General features: G+C 47.1%; 1 protein-coding gene across 2 annotated transcripts in view; it reads left to right on the top strand.

Annotated features, from left to right (window-relative positions):
• LOC133348739 (kinase suppressor of Ras 2-like) overlaps window positions 1-20431 on the top strand; it is a 79687-nt gene that overhangs the window by 43863 nt on the left and 15393 nt on the right. Inside the window, exons 17-18 of one of the 2 annotated variants that reach the window (XM_061561678.1) lie at window positions 1342-1471; window positions 1805-1941. In XM_061561678.1, coding sequence (XP_061417662.1) covers window positions 1342-1471; window positions 1805-1941 — 267 coding nt within the window. Of the gene's footprint in view, window positions 1-1341; window positions 1472-1804; window positions 1951-20431 lie in introns of both variants that reach the window. The other variant, XM_061561679.1, reaches the window with a different exon arrangement.

The following is a 20431-nucleotide window of genomic DNA, read 5'->3' as shown; positions in this document are numbered from 1 at the left end:
TTTTATTATGTTTTATTTTTATTATTTTATTACTTCCCTTCTACGTGATTTTACCGAAAGAACCAAGAAGATGAATACCACCATCAACAAAACCCACAAACCAACAACAACACCATTAACAACACCCACAGCAACACCATCAACAACATCATGAACAACACCATCAATTACAACAACAAAACCATTAACAACACCCACAACAACACCATTAACAACAAAGACACAATCCCCCATATAGCCTAAATAGACTTTTGGGGCAAATGCTGTTAGCATGCACATATGAAGGCTGACACGGCACAGGAGGGGGTAGGTGGCTAGCACCATGCCAGGCCACCTTTGTCTCCCCAGTGGCCATGTTTATACATTGCACCAGTTACTCATTTGAAGCTGAGTCGACCTAGTGGAGGCCCAGGACCGGTTCAAATATTCGCCACTGTCATTGGTCGAATCCGGGTCACCGGGTTTGTTGCACAGTGCGCTAACCGCTGTGCCACTGCTCCCACAACAACACCCACAACACTCACAACAACACCCAAAACAAGAATATCGACATAGCCTGCAACAACAATAAAAACATTGACAACACCTACAACAATGATAACACCACCATCATTAACAATGTCTACAATGACTACAACAACAACAGCAATCCTACAACAATGTTAAATAGTACCAACCACATCATAGCAGTGGTGCCGTAGTAACAGCTTGTGCCTCACAACAAGCAGCACCTGCGTTTGATTCCTGACTCGGGCACCTTTCTGAGTGGAGTTTGTATGTTCTCCCCCTGTTCCTCAAGGGTTTTCTCCGGGTTGTCCCCTTTCCTCCCATAGCTAAAAAAAACCGTCATGCAATGTGGCCGGTATTGGCCACCTGCAAATTACTCAACAGGGATCTCGCAGCAGCAGCAAGATCACCCCCGACTGAAAACTTGGCGGGACCGTCCTGAAAAAAGAGTCTTGAGACTCAGTGAAGTTTTCCTGGGTAATGATGATGGTAGTAATAATAAAAAATAACATCTGTCGTGACAGATGCCTGTTAAAGCGATGCACGTTCATTGAAACGTTATTTAAAGTGATTGTTGTCTTCCTCAAGAGGCAGCTATTCAAATGGCAGACACTTAGCTAGAAATCAATTAAGGCCAATGCCATTTGCTCTCGTAGAGTTCTGTCAATTAACGCAATCCACTTTTAGTGATGATTATCAACAGCCACTGCAATTAACCATCCTAAAAATTGCTTAAGTAGAGCGATTCCCATTCTCTTTAATAGAGCTCGAATAATAACGTGACTTCCTGTGCCCCCATACCTTACCCTTCCCCCCCCCCCCCCCGTCTTGCAGGACCATATGGTATGAGCTGCACTGCCGTGAATGGCCGTACAAGCAGCAGCCGGCAGAGTCCATTATCTGGCAGGGGGGCCGTGGGTTGAAGCCGCACCTTGACAGCACTGGCATGGGGAGGGAGGCCCTGGTGAGTGGAGGCTCCATGCGTTCTAATTAGCGGTGCGATTCATATTTAATGGATTTCTAGTTGAGGTTAAAATGTGTTATGCATTATCTCTGTCAGACTGTATAATTGTTTATAACGGTGGGGGGGGGGGGGACACAATAACTTGTGTAAACATGGTCCAATATGGGGCTAAAACCGGCCACATTGTTCAGAGGGTTGCAAGCAAAACTTGGCAAGACACAAATGTAAATACGTTTTTGCCCCGACAGCCACCCGTCCGTCGGCTTGCGTACGGTTAGCTGACTACCTCCGAGGGTGCACACGTGATTTTTCTCTTTCCCATTTCGTGGACAGGAAATCCTGACAAGCTGCTGGGCGTTTGAGACCATCGCTCGGCCCACGTTCCCGCAGCTCATGGGCCAAATCGAGAAGCTGCCAAAGCTGAACCGGCGCCACTCGCAGCCTGGGGGAAACTTCTGGCGTGCGGGAGAGTAAGGCTTGTACGCTCGCTCCCTCCTCAGTCGCACGCTCGCTCTGCCCACGCTCACTCATATGCTCATCCACTCGCGACTTTGCACGCTAACAAACTCGCATAGATGCTCACTCACTTGCATAGTCATTCGCTCACACACTCACTCATTTGCACACTCACTGCCACACTTTCACCCTCACTCGCGCGCTTACAGTCAGGCCTCGACATCCATGAGGGTTAGGTTCTTGAAAATCTGCGCGAAAGGAGAACTCGCGAATGTAGATACGATATTTATATGGGAGAAAGGGGGTGAGGATTCCGAGATCAACTAAACATACAGGAGAACATTAAATTGTTTCATAACATTCCTATTGTACTGTACACATGAATAACACCCATATACGTATTGAATTCGACAATAATACGAATAGGTAATAACACAAATAATACAAAACACATGAATAAATGATACTGGAAGTTTTTAAAGTTTTATTTACCTTGGATGATGATGGGAGTGCGGTGCTGATGATGATGATTCTACTTTGCCTGGCATAGGTGCACTTGCCGCCACACTGTCCTTGATTGTCTTCTCGTTTTTCATTTTAAATCCAACTGCTGACTCGTTTACCATGTAATGGCGGCCAATGGGAAACGCAAAGTCACCATGAGCAAGTCTATCCAACTCTGCTTTTTGAGCTGCCTTTTACGCTTGCTCTCACTTCCTCCACTCACTTGATGTACAGGAGCCATGATTCAAGTAAAAAAACACCACAAATTAGGCAAAAATTGTGAAAAAGGCACCTGAAGAGTAAAAACTTCAGCATGTGAATCACGGGACATGGGCCACAATCCACTGTCCTACTGAGCAAGTACAGTAATCCTTACGAAGGAAAAAGGTGCGAAAGTTAAACTGATATACAAATATAAAATTGTGATTAAATATAATTGGACTTCGCTCAAGAAAAATCGGGAAATGAAGAGGTTTGACTGTACAGGCAGACCTGGCTTAGCTCAAGATGCATTCCTGGAGAAATGAGCGCAAACCGAATCAGCGCTAAAAGGGGCCATGATACAATTGTACGTATGGGGATTCATTCCCGACAGCATTATTTCTGTCCAGTGCATCATCTGTAAGTATTATGTACTGTACTCGCCAGTGCATCCACCTGACGCTCACCGCCGTGACCCGCCTCATCACGTGCATTGTAACATCCAAAACATCCAAAGCGATACTTTTCTTTGACACTTTGGTCAAATTTGCAGCACTAACACTTGTTGGACTTTTTCCAGACATTATGGGTCTAAAATGCTCACAAAGATGCACAGAGATACGATGGAGAGAGAGAGACCAAGGCGGAGAAAACACGTCGGCAGGGCAGTGTGTGTGTTTTTGTTAAACTGGTGAGCGCTGCGTGGCTTGGAGAGAACTGTAATAACATCTAATAACAAACAACCGTACCGTAATAACGGTGAAATCGAAACGCGGGGGGTGGGGTGCTGGTTGGCTCAGAGCGTGGGTCTCTCTGATTGGTTGAACGAATGTAAATAAATATGGCGGCTGGTGTGTTTCCTCGCTGCTTTCGTGTTCTTACTCGTTAGCGATTTTTGGATTTTCATAATTTTTTGGAGTAAAAGTTTTCCCTGGGACTAAGAGCACAATAACGAATCGGCGTTCTACGGGGTCGCACTAAGTGAGATCTGCCTGTACTCACTCACGCACGCACTAAAATATCCCTCATATAACTTTTAACAGACCGTTTGGGACAAGTGCTGTTAGCGAGCAACTATTAAGGCTAGCACGGCACATTAGGGGGCGGGTGGCCAGCACCACGCCCGGCCATATTTGTCTTCCCAGTGCTGATGTTTACATACTGCCCTGGGTACCCGTTTAAGGCTGAGTCAATCTAGGAGATGCCCAGAACCGGTTTAGATATTTGTTACCGATGTTGACTGAGCGGAATCAAACTCAGGGCGCCGGGTTTTTAGCTCATTGCAATAACCACTGCGCCACCGCTCCCCACACACACGCACACATGCGCACATGTACTCGCACACACGCACACTCTCATTGACACAGGGAAATGCGGTGCTAGCCACGCTGTCTTGCGCAGCGCCAGTCAAGTTAAATCAAGGAGAAGCTCCAGATCTCTGTGCGCTCGGAGCATCGTGAGCTGTGACTGTCTTCGTGCCTGGTCATAGGGCTCCACGGTGGCTAGGAGATGTTAACTACAATGCATCGTATACAGGAGGTCGTGGGTTCGATCCTGACCCTGACTCTATATTTGGAGTTTGCATGTCTCTCTCCCCGTGGTCGTATGGATTTTTCTCCGGGTGTTCCGATTTTTTCCTCCACATTTAGAAACATGCATTTAGAATATTTGGCTGCTATAAATTTCCACATGATAAGCGACTTGGTTGAGCTATTATTTGTGGCCAGGTCGCTTCTGAAAAAGAGCTATATAGCCCAGTAGGCCTTGCCTGGTAAAATAAAAAAGTTAAATTCGTGCCGGTTTGCGGTCTAGATCTCGCGTGCAGCACAGCGTGCATGCGTGAAACTTATGTGCATGTTATACGCATCAATTCTGCATTGTTTCATTGAAGGAAGGCGCCGCTGTGTTTCACAAACTAGTTTCACAGGAGGGGGCGATGTTGCTGCTGTGTGCGATTCCAACTCAACAACTTTAGGTACTTTTGAAATTTAGCAACTTGGACCGTGACTCCGGCACACAGGGGCCTACGACTATTCTTGAATAACGTCATGCGATCTGTAACATCCACTTTGAAGCAGATTGCCCCGTAGTATTTATGATTAATACATGCTGCATTAATAACCAGGGCAGCCTGCCGGATTCAAACCGCGAACCCCTGCAACAAGTGGCGAATGCGTTTACGCTCCATCACTGCTCACCTTTCAAGACCGGCACCCCCTCCCCGCAGCCGTTGTGTCTTCTATTCACTCCGCAGCAGCTTAGGGTGCAAGTTCATGCGTCGGCTGACTGAATGCACGTGCATTCTGAATCGGAATACTATTGTGTAGCGCACGGTGTCTACACACACACACGCAGCTATGCGTGCGTATACGGTAGTGTAGTGGTAAGCACGCTGCTCTACAAACCCAGAAACCCGAGTTCGGTTCCCGTTCACAGCCAACACCAGTGACTATTATTTGAATCAGCCCTGGCCCTCCCCTAGGTCGACTCAGTCTCAAATGAGTACCTGGTGTGGTGTGTAAACATCGCCACTTCGGGGACAAAGGCGGCCGGGTGTGGTGTTGGCCACCCACCTGCTCATGTGCCGTTCATTAGGATTAAGCTTAATATCTTTAATTATATTTACGAGATGTTCAGAGTTCAAAGTTTTTGACGAATCATCAAATAATACATTATTTAAATGCATGCCTACAAAGGGCAGCGTACTTCAATAGGGATTACCGTTGGTAGGGCTATTTTAATAAACACAATAGACAGGAAGGACAAGTTCAAAGGGCTCGCATAATGCACACGCATAATGTGCGTTGCCTCAGTAATTCCCCCCCCCCCCCCCCCCACATTGTGCAAGAGCACAGAAGGGTGGTCAACACATCTACGCCTCTAGATAAGGAACGAAACAGTAAGACTTCTCCACAAATCTGGCTGTCGCCTGATGAAGCTAGTTGTAATTACTGGTGAAACGTCGTGCTCAGCTTGTAAATGTTGTGGCTTGGCTCTCCAACACACCACTGTGCTGTAGAGATTACATGACATCTGAATTACTTTGTTTAGAAACATAAATTCCTCCGCCAAAGTGAACATTAAATCAGGAAAATCTCGCCAAACACAGGGGTGAAGTTTTGACGTTACAGTAATACCCTGATTTACATCTCCCCCTTTTACTTAATTTTGCAAATACGTCACCGATTTATTAATACCGCTACCCAATTTGCGTCACTTCAACCCATACTTACGCCACTTTCTCGTATCCATTGCCTCTCAGCCTTCACCACCACCACCACCACCTACCCTGCAAATTGCTTTGATTTACGTCGTTTCGATATTCGTCGTCGCATCTTTCAGGAACGCATCCCCGACATAAACTGGTGAATTACTGTACGTGGTTTGCCGCCGCTTAGATTCTCATCTCCACGTCGAAAAGGAGTGTGTGATTTCGCTTGTCTTGTTGTTAGAGAGGCTCGCGAGATGTGGGAGCGCTGCATCCGTTGGAAGATACTCTGGTGTGAATGAATCGACTGTGAGAACGATTTATTTACCACGTGTGCTCTTTGTGAATGGTTTTTTTGGGTGTAATACAACTCAAATTTTCACACTTTGCCGCATGGATCTAGCCGACCACTCGTTGAGGACGTCAGTCGTACGGACGCCCGGACGGTGAATCGTTAACGTTCAAGTGTCAATGTTAGGGACGAGCGTTGAGATTGAATGCCGTGGTGCGGAAAGAGTGATGGAGACCGGGGTTTTGTGTTGAGGTGACATTGAAAAGTAAATCGTCTATACACACACAAGAAATGGAGAACGACTCAGCATCCTTTAGTACAATAACAAGGATGGGGAATCGTGTAGAAATCGTTTAACAAAGAGGAAGGGGGTGATAATTTCAGACCCAAGAACACAACCCCAGTGTTCCCATGAAGTCTATTATTTGTTGAACATGGTTTTTCCCAACACGGCACGGAACGTAACCCCCCTCGCTCCCCTCCGTGTTCGGCGAGGTCTGCCTGTATCTAAAACGAAACTCACGTTTCTGTTCACTCATTTGTTCGACTTGATGGAAGTAAAATCAGACAACCCATTTCTGAGATGACACGAATTGGTCGGAGTGCGGAGCGGAGTGGCAATGTTGGCATTTGCAGGGAAATCCGTTCGCAGCGGCCGCAATGCCAGCTGATGCACATTTGTGAGCAGTGTCGGAGCGACTGACACCGCAGTGAGCAGCATTCGACAGCACCACAGCACCACTCTCCCATCCCCTACAGTGCAACTCAGCAGTCTCACAGAATATATAACTATTCATAATACATCCTTATTTACAGCCCTTGTGAAATCGTAATCTCCATGTGCTGCTGGATGAAGGCCTCCCCATGCCGTGTCAGGTGTGGGGATTGTTTGGCCATACTTCACCACGATGGTGAGTGTGGGTTGGCGAAGGTGCTGGGTCAGGACTGGTTCAGTTATCGCTCACCGCTGATCTTAGCCGTAGTTTGCGATGGAACTCGGGACGCTAGGCTCATAGCACAGTGCGCTAACCACTACGCCAAGGAACCGCATCGCTTCCAAGTGAAAGTCGTTCAATGCGACGGCACTTTCTCTGTGTGTACGTTCTGTTATGCATGGGTTTCCTCCAGGTTATCCAATTTCTTCCCATAGCTTAAAAAACGTCATTCAAATATTTCGATAATCCTCATTATACGGTACCAACTGTGGCCATTTTTGACTCTACCTGAAGTCATTTGAATCTGCCCTTTGACCTGTCATAGGGCAGCATTGACAACACCACATGACCTCACTGGGGGGGTGAGGCCCAGATCGGTTTGCGGTGATTGATGATTTCGTACCGCATACAAAATGTGCCCCAATGACCATTTCACCCGCAAAGTGGCTTTTTCTCTCACATCTCGGAAGCTAAGCCGGGCCAAGCCTGTAGAATTTTGTGTGTGCTGCCACCGTGTGTAACAGGTGCTATAGGGTGTGCGGCTACGTTGCGGGCAACAGGAAACAGTGCAATAAAATCCATTATTGTAGAGTACTTCTATGCTCTGGAGTCTGTGCTCACCATCCTTTACCAATCTGCATTGACCACCGTGAAGTATGGTCGAATATCCCCTACGACTCGCATGGCGCGGGGAAGCCCTCATCCAGCAGTGGATTGATGAAACGCTGTGCGTGTACAAAATGCACAGAAAATTACTATATACATCAATATTATTAATATGAATGGTTGTGTTACAGAGAGTGCAACACCAAACTTTTAATGTTTAGAATGGATCGTGGCACGGACGCGCTGTAGACAGTGGGGGACGCAAGGGGAGGGGGCGATGGGGCCGATCACCCCCACCGCAAGACCCTGGATATTGGTGTTTTATTGATATTCACCAGAGAAAATACACCAAATGTTAAATAGGGCTCTATTTACAAATCTTGACATTTTGGGACTGCCATCCTCCCTTGGGAGGTTTCTACATCCATCTCTGGTTTTAGATGAAATGAGGAGGAGGAGTTTTGTGATGGGTGGGACACTTGTGCAGGGTAGAAAGAGGGTGGCAGGAGGATAGGGTGAGCAACTTGGGAGGTTGAGAATAGGACGTGGTGCACAAGCGTTGAAGATGCAATCAGGAGGAGGAGGTTGTGATGGGCGGGACACGTGTGCAGGGTGGATGGAGGAGGAGTACCAGTCACCGAGACTGGCATTGGAATGGCACCCAGAGGCCCGGCTCCAAGGGGAAGACCCAGGTGCTGGGAGTCTGTGAGAGTGGACGTAGGAGGTCCTGCTGTCATCTGTGCAACGGCTGAGGGCTCTAGCAGAAGGAAGGAAGTGATGGTGAGGTGCATTGGTGTTGATCGAGATGACCTCCTGAAACATGTATCACATCCGGCCCAGTGGGAGATTGCTCGACTGGGTCACCCATCGTCCTCATACGGTTCATAAAATTAGTACCGCTTTGTGGGAAGTCATTGTTCTTTGGATAGCCAGGCCCTGCCATCAAAATGTGGATTTTCCACCAGCTCAGGGTTAAAACAAGGATATGCGTTAACTTATTGGCCTTCATTTTGATGGCGAAGGTTCCAAAGACGGCGCTGGCAGGTGCAATGTACAAAGACTCATTGAAAATGTCACTGATAACCCAATGCGTCGCAACACATTCCGAGAACAAAAATAACGCCGACATTGTGAATTGGTTGGAAATTGCCTCTTACTGTGATAAGGAAGATGCTGATATTTTTCCTTAAAAAACAAAATAACTCTTGAGCTTCCAGTCAACAGCAATACTCTTGAGCCCGTGACTTTAGGGTCCGAGTTAGTGACCTGGAGCGGTCACTTATAATACAGCAAATATACAGTGTGCACAGAGGTGCTATCCATCATCAAACAATTGAAATTAGATAGCAGTTTGAACAGCAAGGTTGAAATGTTGGCAGCGTCATCCTCATAGTAAAACAATGTAAGCAAAACTCCATTCTGTCTCCTCTAAGATACAGTGAGGGAAAAAAGTATTTGATCCCCTGCTGATTTTGTACGTTTGCCCACTGACAAAGAAATGATCAATCTATAATTTTAATGGTAGGTTTATTTGAACAGTGAGAGACAGAATAACAACAAAATAATCCAGAAAAACGCATGTCAAAAATGTTATAAATTGATAGGCATTTTAATGAGGGAAATAAGTATTTGACCCCCTCTCAATCCGAAAGATTTCTGGTTCCCAGGTGTCTTTTATACAGGTAACGAGCCGAAATTAGGAGCACACTCTTAAAGGGAGTGCTCCTAATCTCAGCTTGTTACCTGTATAAAAGACACCTGTTTACAGAAGTAATCAATCAATCATATTTCAAACTCTCCACCATGGCCAAGACCAAAGAGCTCTCCAAGGATGTCAGGGACAAGATTATAGACTTACACAAGGCTGGAATGGGCTACAAGACCATCGCCAAGCAGCTTGGTGAGAAGGTGACAACAGTTGGTGTGAATATTCGCAAATGGAAGAAATACAAAATAACTGTCAATCTCCCTCGGCCTGGGGTTCCATGCAAGATCTCACCTCGTGGAGTTCCAATGATCATGAGAACGGTGAGGAATCAGCCCAGAACTACACGGGAGGATCTTGTCAATGATCTCAAGGCAGCTGGGACCATAGTCACCAAGAAAACAGTTGGTAACACACTACGCCGTGAAGGACTGAAATCCTGCAGCGCCCACAAGCCCCCCCTGCTCAATAAAGCACATATACATGCCCGTCTGAAGTTTGCCAATGAACATCTGAATGATTCAGAGGACAACTGGGTGAAAGTGTTGTGGTCAGATGAGACCAAAATAGAGCTCTTTGGCATCAACTCAACTCGTCGTATTCTTTGGTTCTTTCGGTAAAGTCACGTATAAAGAAAAAATAATAAATTAAATAATAACATACGACGTTTCGATTGCAACACAAGCAATCATCATCAGGTATAATGAAATAGCTACATAAAATCTAACCAGAAAAAATTATAGACAGACATATAAGCAGACAGATATCACCAAGATACACACAGCGAACAACACAGGTACAGAGAGGAGTGATCGTCTCTGTGGGGTGGCCTTAAATAGACAGAGGGGGGCGGAGGCAGCGAGAGGGAGGGGTTAGAAACAAAATTTACATGTCAATGAGTACAACAAAAGGAGTGAGCAGGCTTAGGGGGAGAAAGAGAAGCCTGCTCACTCCTTTTGTTGTACTCATTGACATGTAAATTTTGTTTCTAACCCCTCCCTCTCGCTGCCTCCGCCCCCCTCTGTCTATTTAAGGCCACCCCACAGAGACGATCACTCCTCTCTGTACCTGTGTTGTTCGCTGTGTGTATCTTGGTGATATCTGTCTGCTTATATGTCTGTCTATAATTTTTTCTGGTTAGATTTTATGTAGCTATTTCATTATACCTGATGATGATTGCTTGTGTTGCAATCGAAACGTCGTATGTTATTATTTAATTTATTATTTTTTCTTTATACGTGACTTTACCGAAAGAACCAAAGAATAATTCCTGCAGTCACGAAAGCTCCAAAGTTAAGATTCAACTCGTCGTGTTTGGAGGAGGAGGAATGCTGCCTATGACCCCAAGAACACCATCCCCACCGTCAAACATGGAGGTGGAAACATTATGCTTTGGGGGTGTTTTTCTGCTAAGGGGACAGGACAACTTCACCGCATCAAATGGACCATGGGCGGGGCCATGTACCGTCAAATCTTGGGTGAGAACCTCCTTCCCTCAGCCAGGGCATTGAAAATGGGTCGTGGATGGGTATTCCAGCATGACAATGACCCAAAACACACGGCCAAGGCAACAAAGGAGTGGCTCAAGAAGAAGCACATTAAGGTCCTGGAGTGGCCTAGCCAGTCTCCAGACCTTAATCCCATAGAAAATCTATGGAGGGAGCTGAAGGTTCGAGTTGCCAAACGTCAGCCTCGAAACCTTAATGACTTGGAGAAGATCTGCAAAGAGGAGTAGGACAAAATCCCTCCTGAGATGTGTGCAAACCTGGTGGCCAACTACAAGAAACGTCTGACCTCTGTGATTGCCAACAAGGGTTTTGCCACCAAGTACTAAGTCATGTTTTGCAGAGGGGTCAAATACTTATTTCCCTCATTAAAATGCCAATCAATTTATAACATTTTTGACATGCGTTTTTCTGGATTGTTTTGTTGTTATTCTGTCTCTCACTGTTCAAATAAACCTACCATTAAAATTTTAGACTGATCATTTCTTCGTCAATGGGCAAACGTACAAAATCAGCAGGGGATCAAATACTTTTTTCCTTCACTGTATATATTTACTTCACCAGCCTCTTGGCTTTCCAGACCAATGATATCCAGCGGCAGTATTTCTTTAAGCAAACAAACTGGACAAATTTCAATTTTCTGGGTCTCATCAGCAGTCAGCTTGTTAAAGCTGCTGGGTTGCCAGATATTGGTGTGAGCATTCATCTAAACAATTGTTCAACACAAAAGAGCAGAATTGTATATATGAACTCATGATTTATTTATGTTTTTCAAAACTGGAGCGCTTAAGTGAGCCTCCGCAGCACGTGTCAGCAGCCGTGAGAAGCCAGCAGACGCGTGGCACTCTCCCAATGTGACACATGGGGTGTCGCTAACGCCACGGAGGGCACTTGCAGGCGAAGAGGCATGAAGCTCGCATGGTACAACCCTCGCACGGTCAAGTGTGACGCTCTCATTCCGTCTTCAGACTTCCTAGATTGTGATTCTAACTTCCAGGACCTGGTTGACGCTTGACGTAATTCCAGACGAATTGCTGTGTAGCCAGTTGCTGAATGTGGCAGTTCACCATTGAGCGAACTGAACTTCCACCAACAGCGTGCCTGCACACGGCACGACTCATTGGTGTGGCTGTGTCGGGTGGTAGAGGGTCTAGACGACACAGATTTGATCAGATCATTAAGTGGGCCTTACCGAAAGCTCAGTTATGAACAAAGCTGGGTCTGTGTAGGGTAACCCACCTGCTCAAACTGCTGTCAAATTATCATTATTTCATGAATAGGTGGTGATGGATTATACCATTATGTTCACCTTGCATCGGACGTGATTATGAAGTGACCAAGAGGTTGACAGTACAGTTAGTGGGATTGTGATGTTTTGTGCGGGCCTTTGAGTCGGGTTTTTTTCCAGATGTTTCGCTTTCCTCCCACATAGAAAACACTCCCTGCATCGGCAAAAAGATTTTTAAAAATAACGCTTGCGCATGGATCCTGGAACACTTTCCATCGTGCGTGTGTCAAAGGAAGTCGTTAAATTGAGATAACAGTCACGCTGTCGCCACGAAGCAGTGCCTCCGTAGGCCACAGTGAGACCGCGGGGCTCGCATAGCGGTTGTGCCCGTGAGGGCATGCGTCAGGTGGCAGGGCTAGGACGCCAAGGCGTGGTCCTTTTAATAATAATAATAATGTTAATTTGTGTAATAAATGACTTCCACACAGCTCCGCTCCTTCCCCCTCCGGGTGATTTCCCTCTTCACACCGCCGTAGACGAGGCGTCCCCCTCCGAGCACCCACGATGCTCACTCCGCTCTCCCGGCCTCGCCGCTGACTGACGGCGTTCCGGAAGGAGAGGTGAGCTCCGTTGGAGGATCCGCCACGTGGCCCGCGGCGAGGAGGGGATGAGCAGCGACGCGTTCTGGACTCCAGGATTCCAACACCGACCCCGAGTCTTCCCCCGATCTGCCTTATATCCCTCCCGGCGGAGCTAAGTTCCGCCTCTAGCCTCGCCCCCGTCCTTTTTGGCCCAAATATTATCCCCCCTTAGGATTGGATGCTGTACCCGTTACCCTCTGGCACCCCCTGGGTGGTGCTCTCTCATTACATTTGTAACACGCACAATTTTCACTTGCACGAAGGCCGCAACCCTGAGGCGCAGAGCCCAGCTCAGAGATCAGCTCAGTTAAAGTGAAATAGAAATGTGTTTTCGAGTAGGCGCTAAAAGGTAGGTAAAGTCAGCGCTGCAAATGTGGAGGGGGATGGCGTCGTTCTCTAGGTGGAGGGGCCGACAATGGAGAAACGATGTATGGCGATCGTGGTCCCGAATCTCGGCGTTGAGAGTAATTCCTAGAGCTGCGGAGAGTTCTTGTGGTGGTTTGGGAGCAGGGCGTCAGGAGGCCCGAGAGGCATGGGGGGGCAACCGGTCCCGTAACAGAGGCAGGCGATTTTGGAGGTGATTCTGATGGAGATTGGGAGTCAGTGGAGAGCCCGGAGAGTGAAGTCGGAGGTCAGGTTAGTGGGAGGTGAGGACAGTGCATGCGAGGTGGTTTTGTAGACGTTGAAGTTTTGTTAGGTTGTTTTGGGAGGACTGTGTGAATACCGATTTGCAGTAGTCGAAGCGTGAACTGATGATGCTGCATGCGAATGTGTTTGCGATATAAGATGACGAAGGGCTCTAAGGTGATAGTTACAGTTTCTGATGACCAGGTTGGTGTGAGTATTGAACGACAAGGTGGGGTCCATGGTGACACCTAGAAATTTTAAATGGTCAGTAAATGTAACAGCGAACCCAGCGATTAGGATGGTTGTAGGTGTTGAAAATGATGCTAGCTTTTGTCTGGTACTGATGAGGATGGCTTTAGATTTGGAAGGGTTGAGTGAGAGAGGGTTGAGTGAGAGAGACCGTGAGACCAGAACCAGCGCTGGAGTGCGAAAAAGCCGTCAGAAAGGTGTGCAAGCCCAGAGGTGTCATATGGGTGGGGGGGGGGGGTGAAGGCCGAAAAAAGAAGAGTGTCGTCGGCGTATAAGTGATGGTGAATTCCTAAGCTGTGGATGAGTCGTCCAATGGGTGATGTGAATGCAAAGAATAGTAGTGGTCCGAGAATGGATCCCTGAGGGTTGCCACAGCCTGTTGTGAAATAAGGTGATGAAAAGTTGCCAAATACTCCTGTCGGAGATTCAAGATTTTATCCTGCCGAGTACTGTACCAGTGATGCCGAAATCATAGAAAAGGAGGTGGACGAGGGTGTTGTTGTGGTTTATGCCGACGAAAGCAGAGTAGATGTCAAGGGTAATGACGGCGACTATGGAACCAGAGTCAATGATATGCAGAATGTGGCCGAGGATGCAAGTGAGGATGAGTCTCAGCAGAGTTTGTTTTGCGCTGGTTTGTGTCTGGGTTTTTATGAGAAGCTTTGATCAATGTGGCCGGTTTTCTCGAGAGTCTCTAATAGCAACACAGCTGTGCTGTACATGGCAGTTTGGTTCAGGCTGGATCATGTTCACGAGAATTATCGTGACACCCGTTACAGACGGATGTACAGTGAATGCTGAAACGCTTTGAGCCTTGCTTGGAAAGTGTTAAAAACAACTCCCAAAGCAGCCCAATGCAATAACCTCTTTAAAACGGTCTTGGGACTTGTCGATATTTTTCTGGAATATGAAAGGACATCACATTAATTTTGTATTATTAGACCTGGTTAGGTTCATCCAGTAGTCATCAGTTCACATAGTTCAAATGTTGCTGCAGGGGCATTGTGCAGACTTCCCCTTGTGCGGTTAATGTAATAAACATAGCCCTGGCTCTGCATCTCACGTTTAACCCCTTTTTATAATCCCTCACTGTCTCTTACTGCCCTCCATCAATTCACTGCTGGACAAAAGGCTTCCCGCACTACGTCACTCATGTGGATTGTTTGTGGACTGTTTGACCATACTTCACTATGCTATGGCCGGATGTTAAATGGTTAGTGTGCCGTGCGAACCGCTGCACCATCACCGTCATCGCTCGCCATGTTTATCATTTTCTTGTTTCTTTCGGTAAAGTCACGTAGAAGGGAAGTAATAAAATAATAAAAATAAAACATAATAAAACAATTCTCACGACGTTTCGGCTACAACGCAAGCAGCCGTCTTCAGGTGAAGAATGAGACACTACCAAACTAGGAGCTTATATATAAGCTGCATTGGGGGTTGAAGAGCGCCTTAACAAAAAGAATGTGCATGTGAAGAGGAATTTAGCATATTCATGGAAAATGCGTAGGCGTTGGGCGGGGGGGTGTCAAAGTCATATTATGCCCATGCATTATGCAGGATCAGCAGCAACCAAGGGGGGTGCAGGGATTAGCAGTAACAAAGGAAAGGAATGTTAATGATATGTAGCTGCAGTTACTCAACAACCACGTAGAAAACTAAAGTATAAACTACATAAAAAACTAAAGTATAAACTGCATCGCACCATCAGTATACTTACTATACTCTATAATAAGCTGAGTTACTAACAGCAAGTAATACATTACAATTCTACCTCGTAAAAATTCTATAATATGCTTCCATCTAAACCTTATTCTCTTATATCACACGAGCATATACCGTACTATATACTGCCATAGATAAACCCAACATTAAATTATATACTGTATTGCTGTAAACCAACCTATATCTTATACATTTAATATAACACTATGTATTATTCTACACACCCTAATGTGTATCGAAATGGTTTATTACGTCCTTCCAATGATTGCTGACGTAATAAACCATTTCGATACACATTAGGGTGTGTAGAATAATACATAGTGTTATATTAAATGTATAAGATATAGGTTGGTTTACAGCAATACAGTATATAATTTAATGTTGGGTTTATCTATGGCAGTATATAGTACGGTATATGCTCGTGTGATATAAGAGAATAAGGTTTAGATGGAAGCATATTATAGAATTTTTACGAGGTAGAATTGTAATGTATTACTTGCTGTTAGTAACTCAGCTTATTATAGAGTATAGTAAGTATACTGATGGTGCGATGCAGTTTATACTTTAGTTTTTTATGTAGTTTATACTTTAGTTTTCTACGTGGTTGTTTGAGTAACTGCAGCTACATATCATTAACATTCCTTTCCTTTGTTACTGCTAATCCCTGCACCCCCCTTGGTTGCTGCTGATCCTGCATAATGCATGGGCATAATATGACTTTGACACCCCCCCGCCCAACGCCTACGCATTTTCCATGAATATGCTAAATTCCTCTTCACATGCACATTCTTTTTGTTAAGGCGCTCTTCAACCCCCAATGCAGCTTATATATAAGCTCCTAGTTTGGTAGTGTCTCATTCTTCACCTGAAGACGGCTGCTTGCGTTGTAGCCGAAACGTCGTGAGAATTGTTTTATTATGTTTTATTTTTATTATTTTATTACTTCCCTTCTACGTGACTTTACCGAAAGAAACAAGAAGATGAATCCCTGCAGTCACGAAAGCTTTAAATCGAAATGTTTATCATTCTCGGCCTTTATTTATGCAGGAATCTAGATGCCCCGGGGGAAACCCACGGTGTTCAAGGGGTCGTAAAATCTCCTCTCAGTGCTGCCTCCCAGGTCTACGCCCTGTCTAGCTATGCAGGTGAAGTACCCTGCACGCGTGATGGTGTCTCAGCGTGATCTGCAAAGCCTCCCAAGTTTCCTGAGTAGGGGCGCGCGTCGCCACCGCGTCCTGCCGGGATGGAGCCCCCCATAAGTGGTTGGGAGAAGGACCCTTCCCCCCCGCCGCCCCACTTCCAAGATGATTTTGAGAAAGCAGCGTAGGCGCCGTGTGGTATCGGTGGATCTAGGGACGAGTCGCTGCTGCGTCATGCGGAGACGCGGAGCCGGCATCGCTGAGTACGAGGGGTCACATGTGCGTGTCAGCCACCCGAGATTGTAATCCCGCGTTCTAAAGTTTTGTGGTTATTCCATCTCTGATGACGAAACGGGGCATTGCAAATTAATGACGTGCTGTTTAGCTCTGCCATGCGTGCCACGTCTTCTTCCATGTGACGTCCGACGTTTAACGTCGCTCGTCACACCCAGAACCCAAACCGGCCATAATTCGTAGAGGCAGTAATGACAGTGGAGGCTATCCAGAGGACAGCGGGAGAGTCTTATTAGCGCGACATTGCCTAACTGCCCTTGCCCGCTTTTACGCACACGCGTGCCCTAATCCTGGGAGTGAGCACACCGGGTGGCGACGCTCTCACTCGCACGCACGCACGGCGAGAGAGAGTAGCAAAGCACGCACTCGCACGCACGGCGACAGAGATCCTCGCTTAGCCCCATCGTGGAGGCACTGCCCTGCTACCGCTCGCTCGCTCCGCTGCTGTCGGGAAGGGCCTCCACGAGTGGGAAGCTCTCGAGAGCCCCTCTAGAGAGGGTGTTCATGAGCCACTCTTCCACGCTCGGCCAGACGTCTTTACACCACCACTGGCACCAGTGGTGTTACCCATCGATACTGCTACTGAGTGCAGAGAGGTGGAGGAACTTGCCCGTCATTTATTCGACTCGCGATTATGCAAAGATAATGACAAAAATTCCCTCCACACACGCAGCGTACACATACACAGTATACACAGCGTACACACACACACACACACAGCGTACACATACACACACAGCGTACACACACACACAGCGTACATATACGCACAATACCCGCCATTCACTAAGTGACGGTGACGTCACTGTGGCGCCTGTCCCAGGCCAGGTGCACTTTGCGGCCACTTGAAGTGTCGAAGGCTCACTGACAGGAGGTCTCGGGATAGACCCATGTGCCATGAGTTGGCTGACTGAGATGACTGATAGATGCACCAGCTGTACCTCCTATTGTGCCAACTTGCTGTATTTTAGCCACCCGGCGCTCCACTCGTTGTTGTGAGCGTCGCTCCTCTGCCCTCCGTTGTTGCTGAAGGGCGACTGCCCCCAATTGCCCAGTAGCGTCCTTCATGATGCTCCTCCATGAAGGCTGATTTTGAGACCGCCGGTAGCAGTCGTCGGCAAGTCCACTCAGCTCCACATCCTTCTGTACCGCATCAGTCCATCTCTTCTCCAGCCCATGTTGTGCCTGTTTAGCCCCCTCTATGCAGCCAATCAGAAGCTGCTTGGGCATGCGGTGGCTGGGCATGCAGGCTACATGACCCAGCTAACGGGGAAGCTCACTGATGGGAATGTGTCCAGATCTTTCAAGGATTTGTGAGCTCCTCACACAATCCAGCCTGGTTAAACCCAGGATCAATCGTAGGCAGGCCAGCCTGAATGTTTCTAACTGGCGCAGCTTTTCCATTAAAGGGGTCCACGTTTCACAAGCATAGAGAAGGGAGGGCATGACTGTGGCCGAGAAGACCCAAATCTTTGTGCAGAGCGACAGACCAGGTAGCTTCCACACAGCATTACGCAGCCGATGAAAAGATGATGCCGCCGGATCGATTCGGAGTGAGACCTCTGCTGTAAAACCGGAGCTGGTCATAAGCACACTGCCCACGTGTGGGAAACTCTCCACTATCTCCACAACTGCTCCATCACCAATGGGGGAGCTGAGGGGTGGAGTGTTTGGTGGCACAAAATACCCAGGCAGGTGCTTAGTTTTGGTGGGACTGATGGTAAAACCCTACACACATCATACACACAGTGTACACATACACACACACCGTACACACACACACAGTGGACACTCACACCACAGACATACACACACAATACGTAGAGACGTGACGCTAATCACTGCGCCACTGTTCCCACAATCAAGGAAGACACACAGACACGTTCCCAAATCAGACTGCTGTGAAGCATGGACTATGGCCACACGCAGCTGACTGTGGGAATGATCTTGTCATGCGCGATACAATCACACAGCTCGCAGCTCATATGAAATACCACGTGGCCGTGGGGCTGTTTCAAGCGGGAATTGCGTTATTTATCACGAGCGGCCGTGCTGCTCTCGTGTTTGCTCCTGCTGCTGATGATGATGATAAGTGCGTATTGTTTCAATGCGCAACATCATTACTTTATGACTGTTCTAATGACGTGATGCAGGCGATCCGTCATCCCAACGCAGACCTGGGTAATTACGTTACTGACTTTTGTGTGCATTTGTGTACATTGTACGGTGCGTGCGCGTGCCTTCGTGGAGTAGGAGGCTGGTGCGGTGGTAGTGTGGTGGTTCGTGCACCAACCCGGAGACCTGAGTTTGATATTCGGCCACAGCTAATGTCAGTGGCGATCATCTACAACGGTCCTACTTCCGCCTTTGTAAACCTGCACTGACTGGCGTGGTTGAAGCATGGTCAAATAACTCCGGTGACTAAGGCGGCATGGGGAGGCCTTCGTCCAGCAGTGGATTCCCAAGAGGGCTACACATTACATGTTTATGCGCGAACAAAACATCATTCAGTCATCGTCTCAGCGAGTACCGTTCGGTGTCTAAGCATCAGCACTGTGGGGACAAAGGTGGCCGTGCCAGGTGCTGGCCACGTCATCGCCTGGAGCGCCGTACGGGCCTCAACAGCATTTCCCCCCAACAGTCTCTCTCCAAACGGGGTGTCACTGGCTCTGTATATGATGTTTGTACGTTCAGCAAGGGGCCACACGGTGCTGTCTGCGCTGCTGCACGTGGCTGCCTGTGATCCAGCGCTGTGGAGGCAGCATTCAGGATCGGTTAATCACGTTGAGGAGCCGTACCCTGGCTCGCCAGGAGAAGACGGTACCGCAAAAATGTGGACTCCGCCTGTTCCATCTGTATGCCATAGAGCGTTTCCCCCTCGTGCACGTGGGTTTCCTCAGGGTGCTCAGGATCCCTCCCCCTAACACATTAATATATAGAGAACCACAGAGCTTGGGCAATTGTTGGCAGCGCCTCATTGCGTGGCTGCTGCCTTCCCGCTCGTCTCTGGTTCCTCCTCACGACTCCCAGCCGTTCTTTCTCTATATGGAAGTGAGCAAATACTGTTCATAATATAGATTTTTGGGTCAGATCGCGTTATTTATAAATTAAAAATTTGAGTATGACGTTTCGCTGATAATTACAATCAGCTTCATTGGGCAAGAATGGTCAAGCTCTCCTGTTGCTTCCGGTCTTAAATAGAGCAGCATCAGGGTGACGTCATCATTTAATTCAATTCAATCTGGTGCAGTGATTCGAGGCAAGGAGGGGGAGGGTATTGTAATTATATAGATTGGTAATCATTCAATTGGTATTTGTTTCCCTATTTAAGACCGGAAGCAACATGAGAGCTTCACCATTCTTGCCCGATGAAGCTGATTGTAATTATCAGCGAAACATCGTACTCAAATTTTAAAATGCTGTTGATTCTCTCTTCAGCACATCGGTGGGCTAAAGAAGTCAATTAATTTGTCCTTTGAAAACGTGACACATTTTTTACTGTTTGGCCGTGTCGGGTGGTGCAGGGTTACGACACATTTATAAATAACGCGATCTGACCCAAAAACCTATATAATGAATAATATTGGTCGCGAAAGCCTACGTGTTAAAGCAAATACTGTGTTACAAAGTGTAAGTATTATTATT

The sequence above is a fragment of the Lethenteron reissneri genome, chromosome 28 (genome assembly GCF_015708825.2).
Source record: "Lethenteron reissneri isolate LAM-NWPU_2019-01 chromosome 28, ASM1570882v1, whole genome shotgun sequence".
NCBI classification, from domain to species: domain Eukaryota; kingdom Metazoa; phylum Chordata; class Hyperoartia; order Petromyzontiformes; family Petromyzontidae; genus Lethenteron; species Lethenteron reissneri.
Note: the sequence above shows the minus strand (reverse complement) of the source record. Positions and strands in the feature narration are given on the sequence as shown.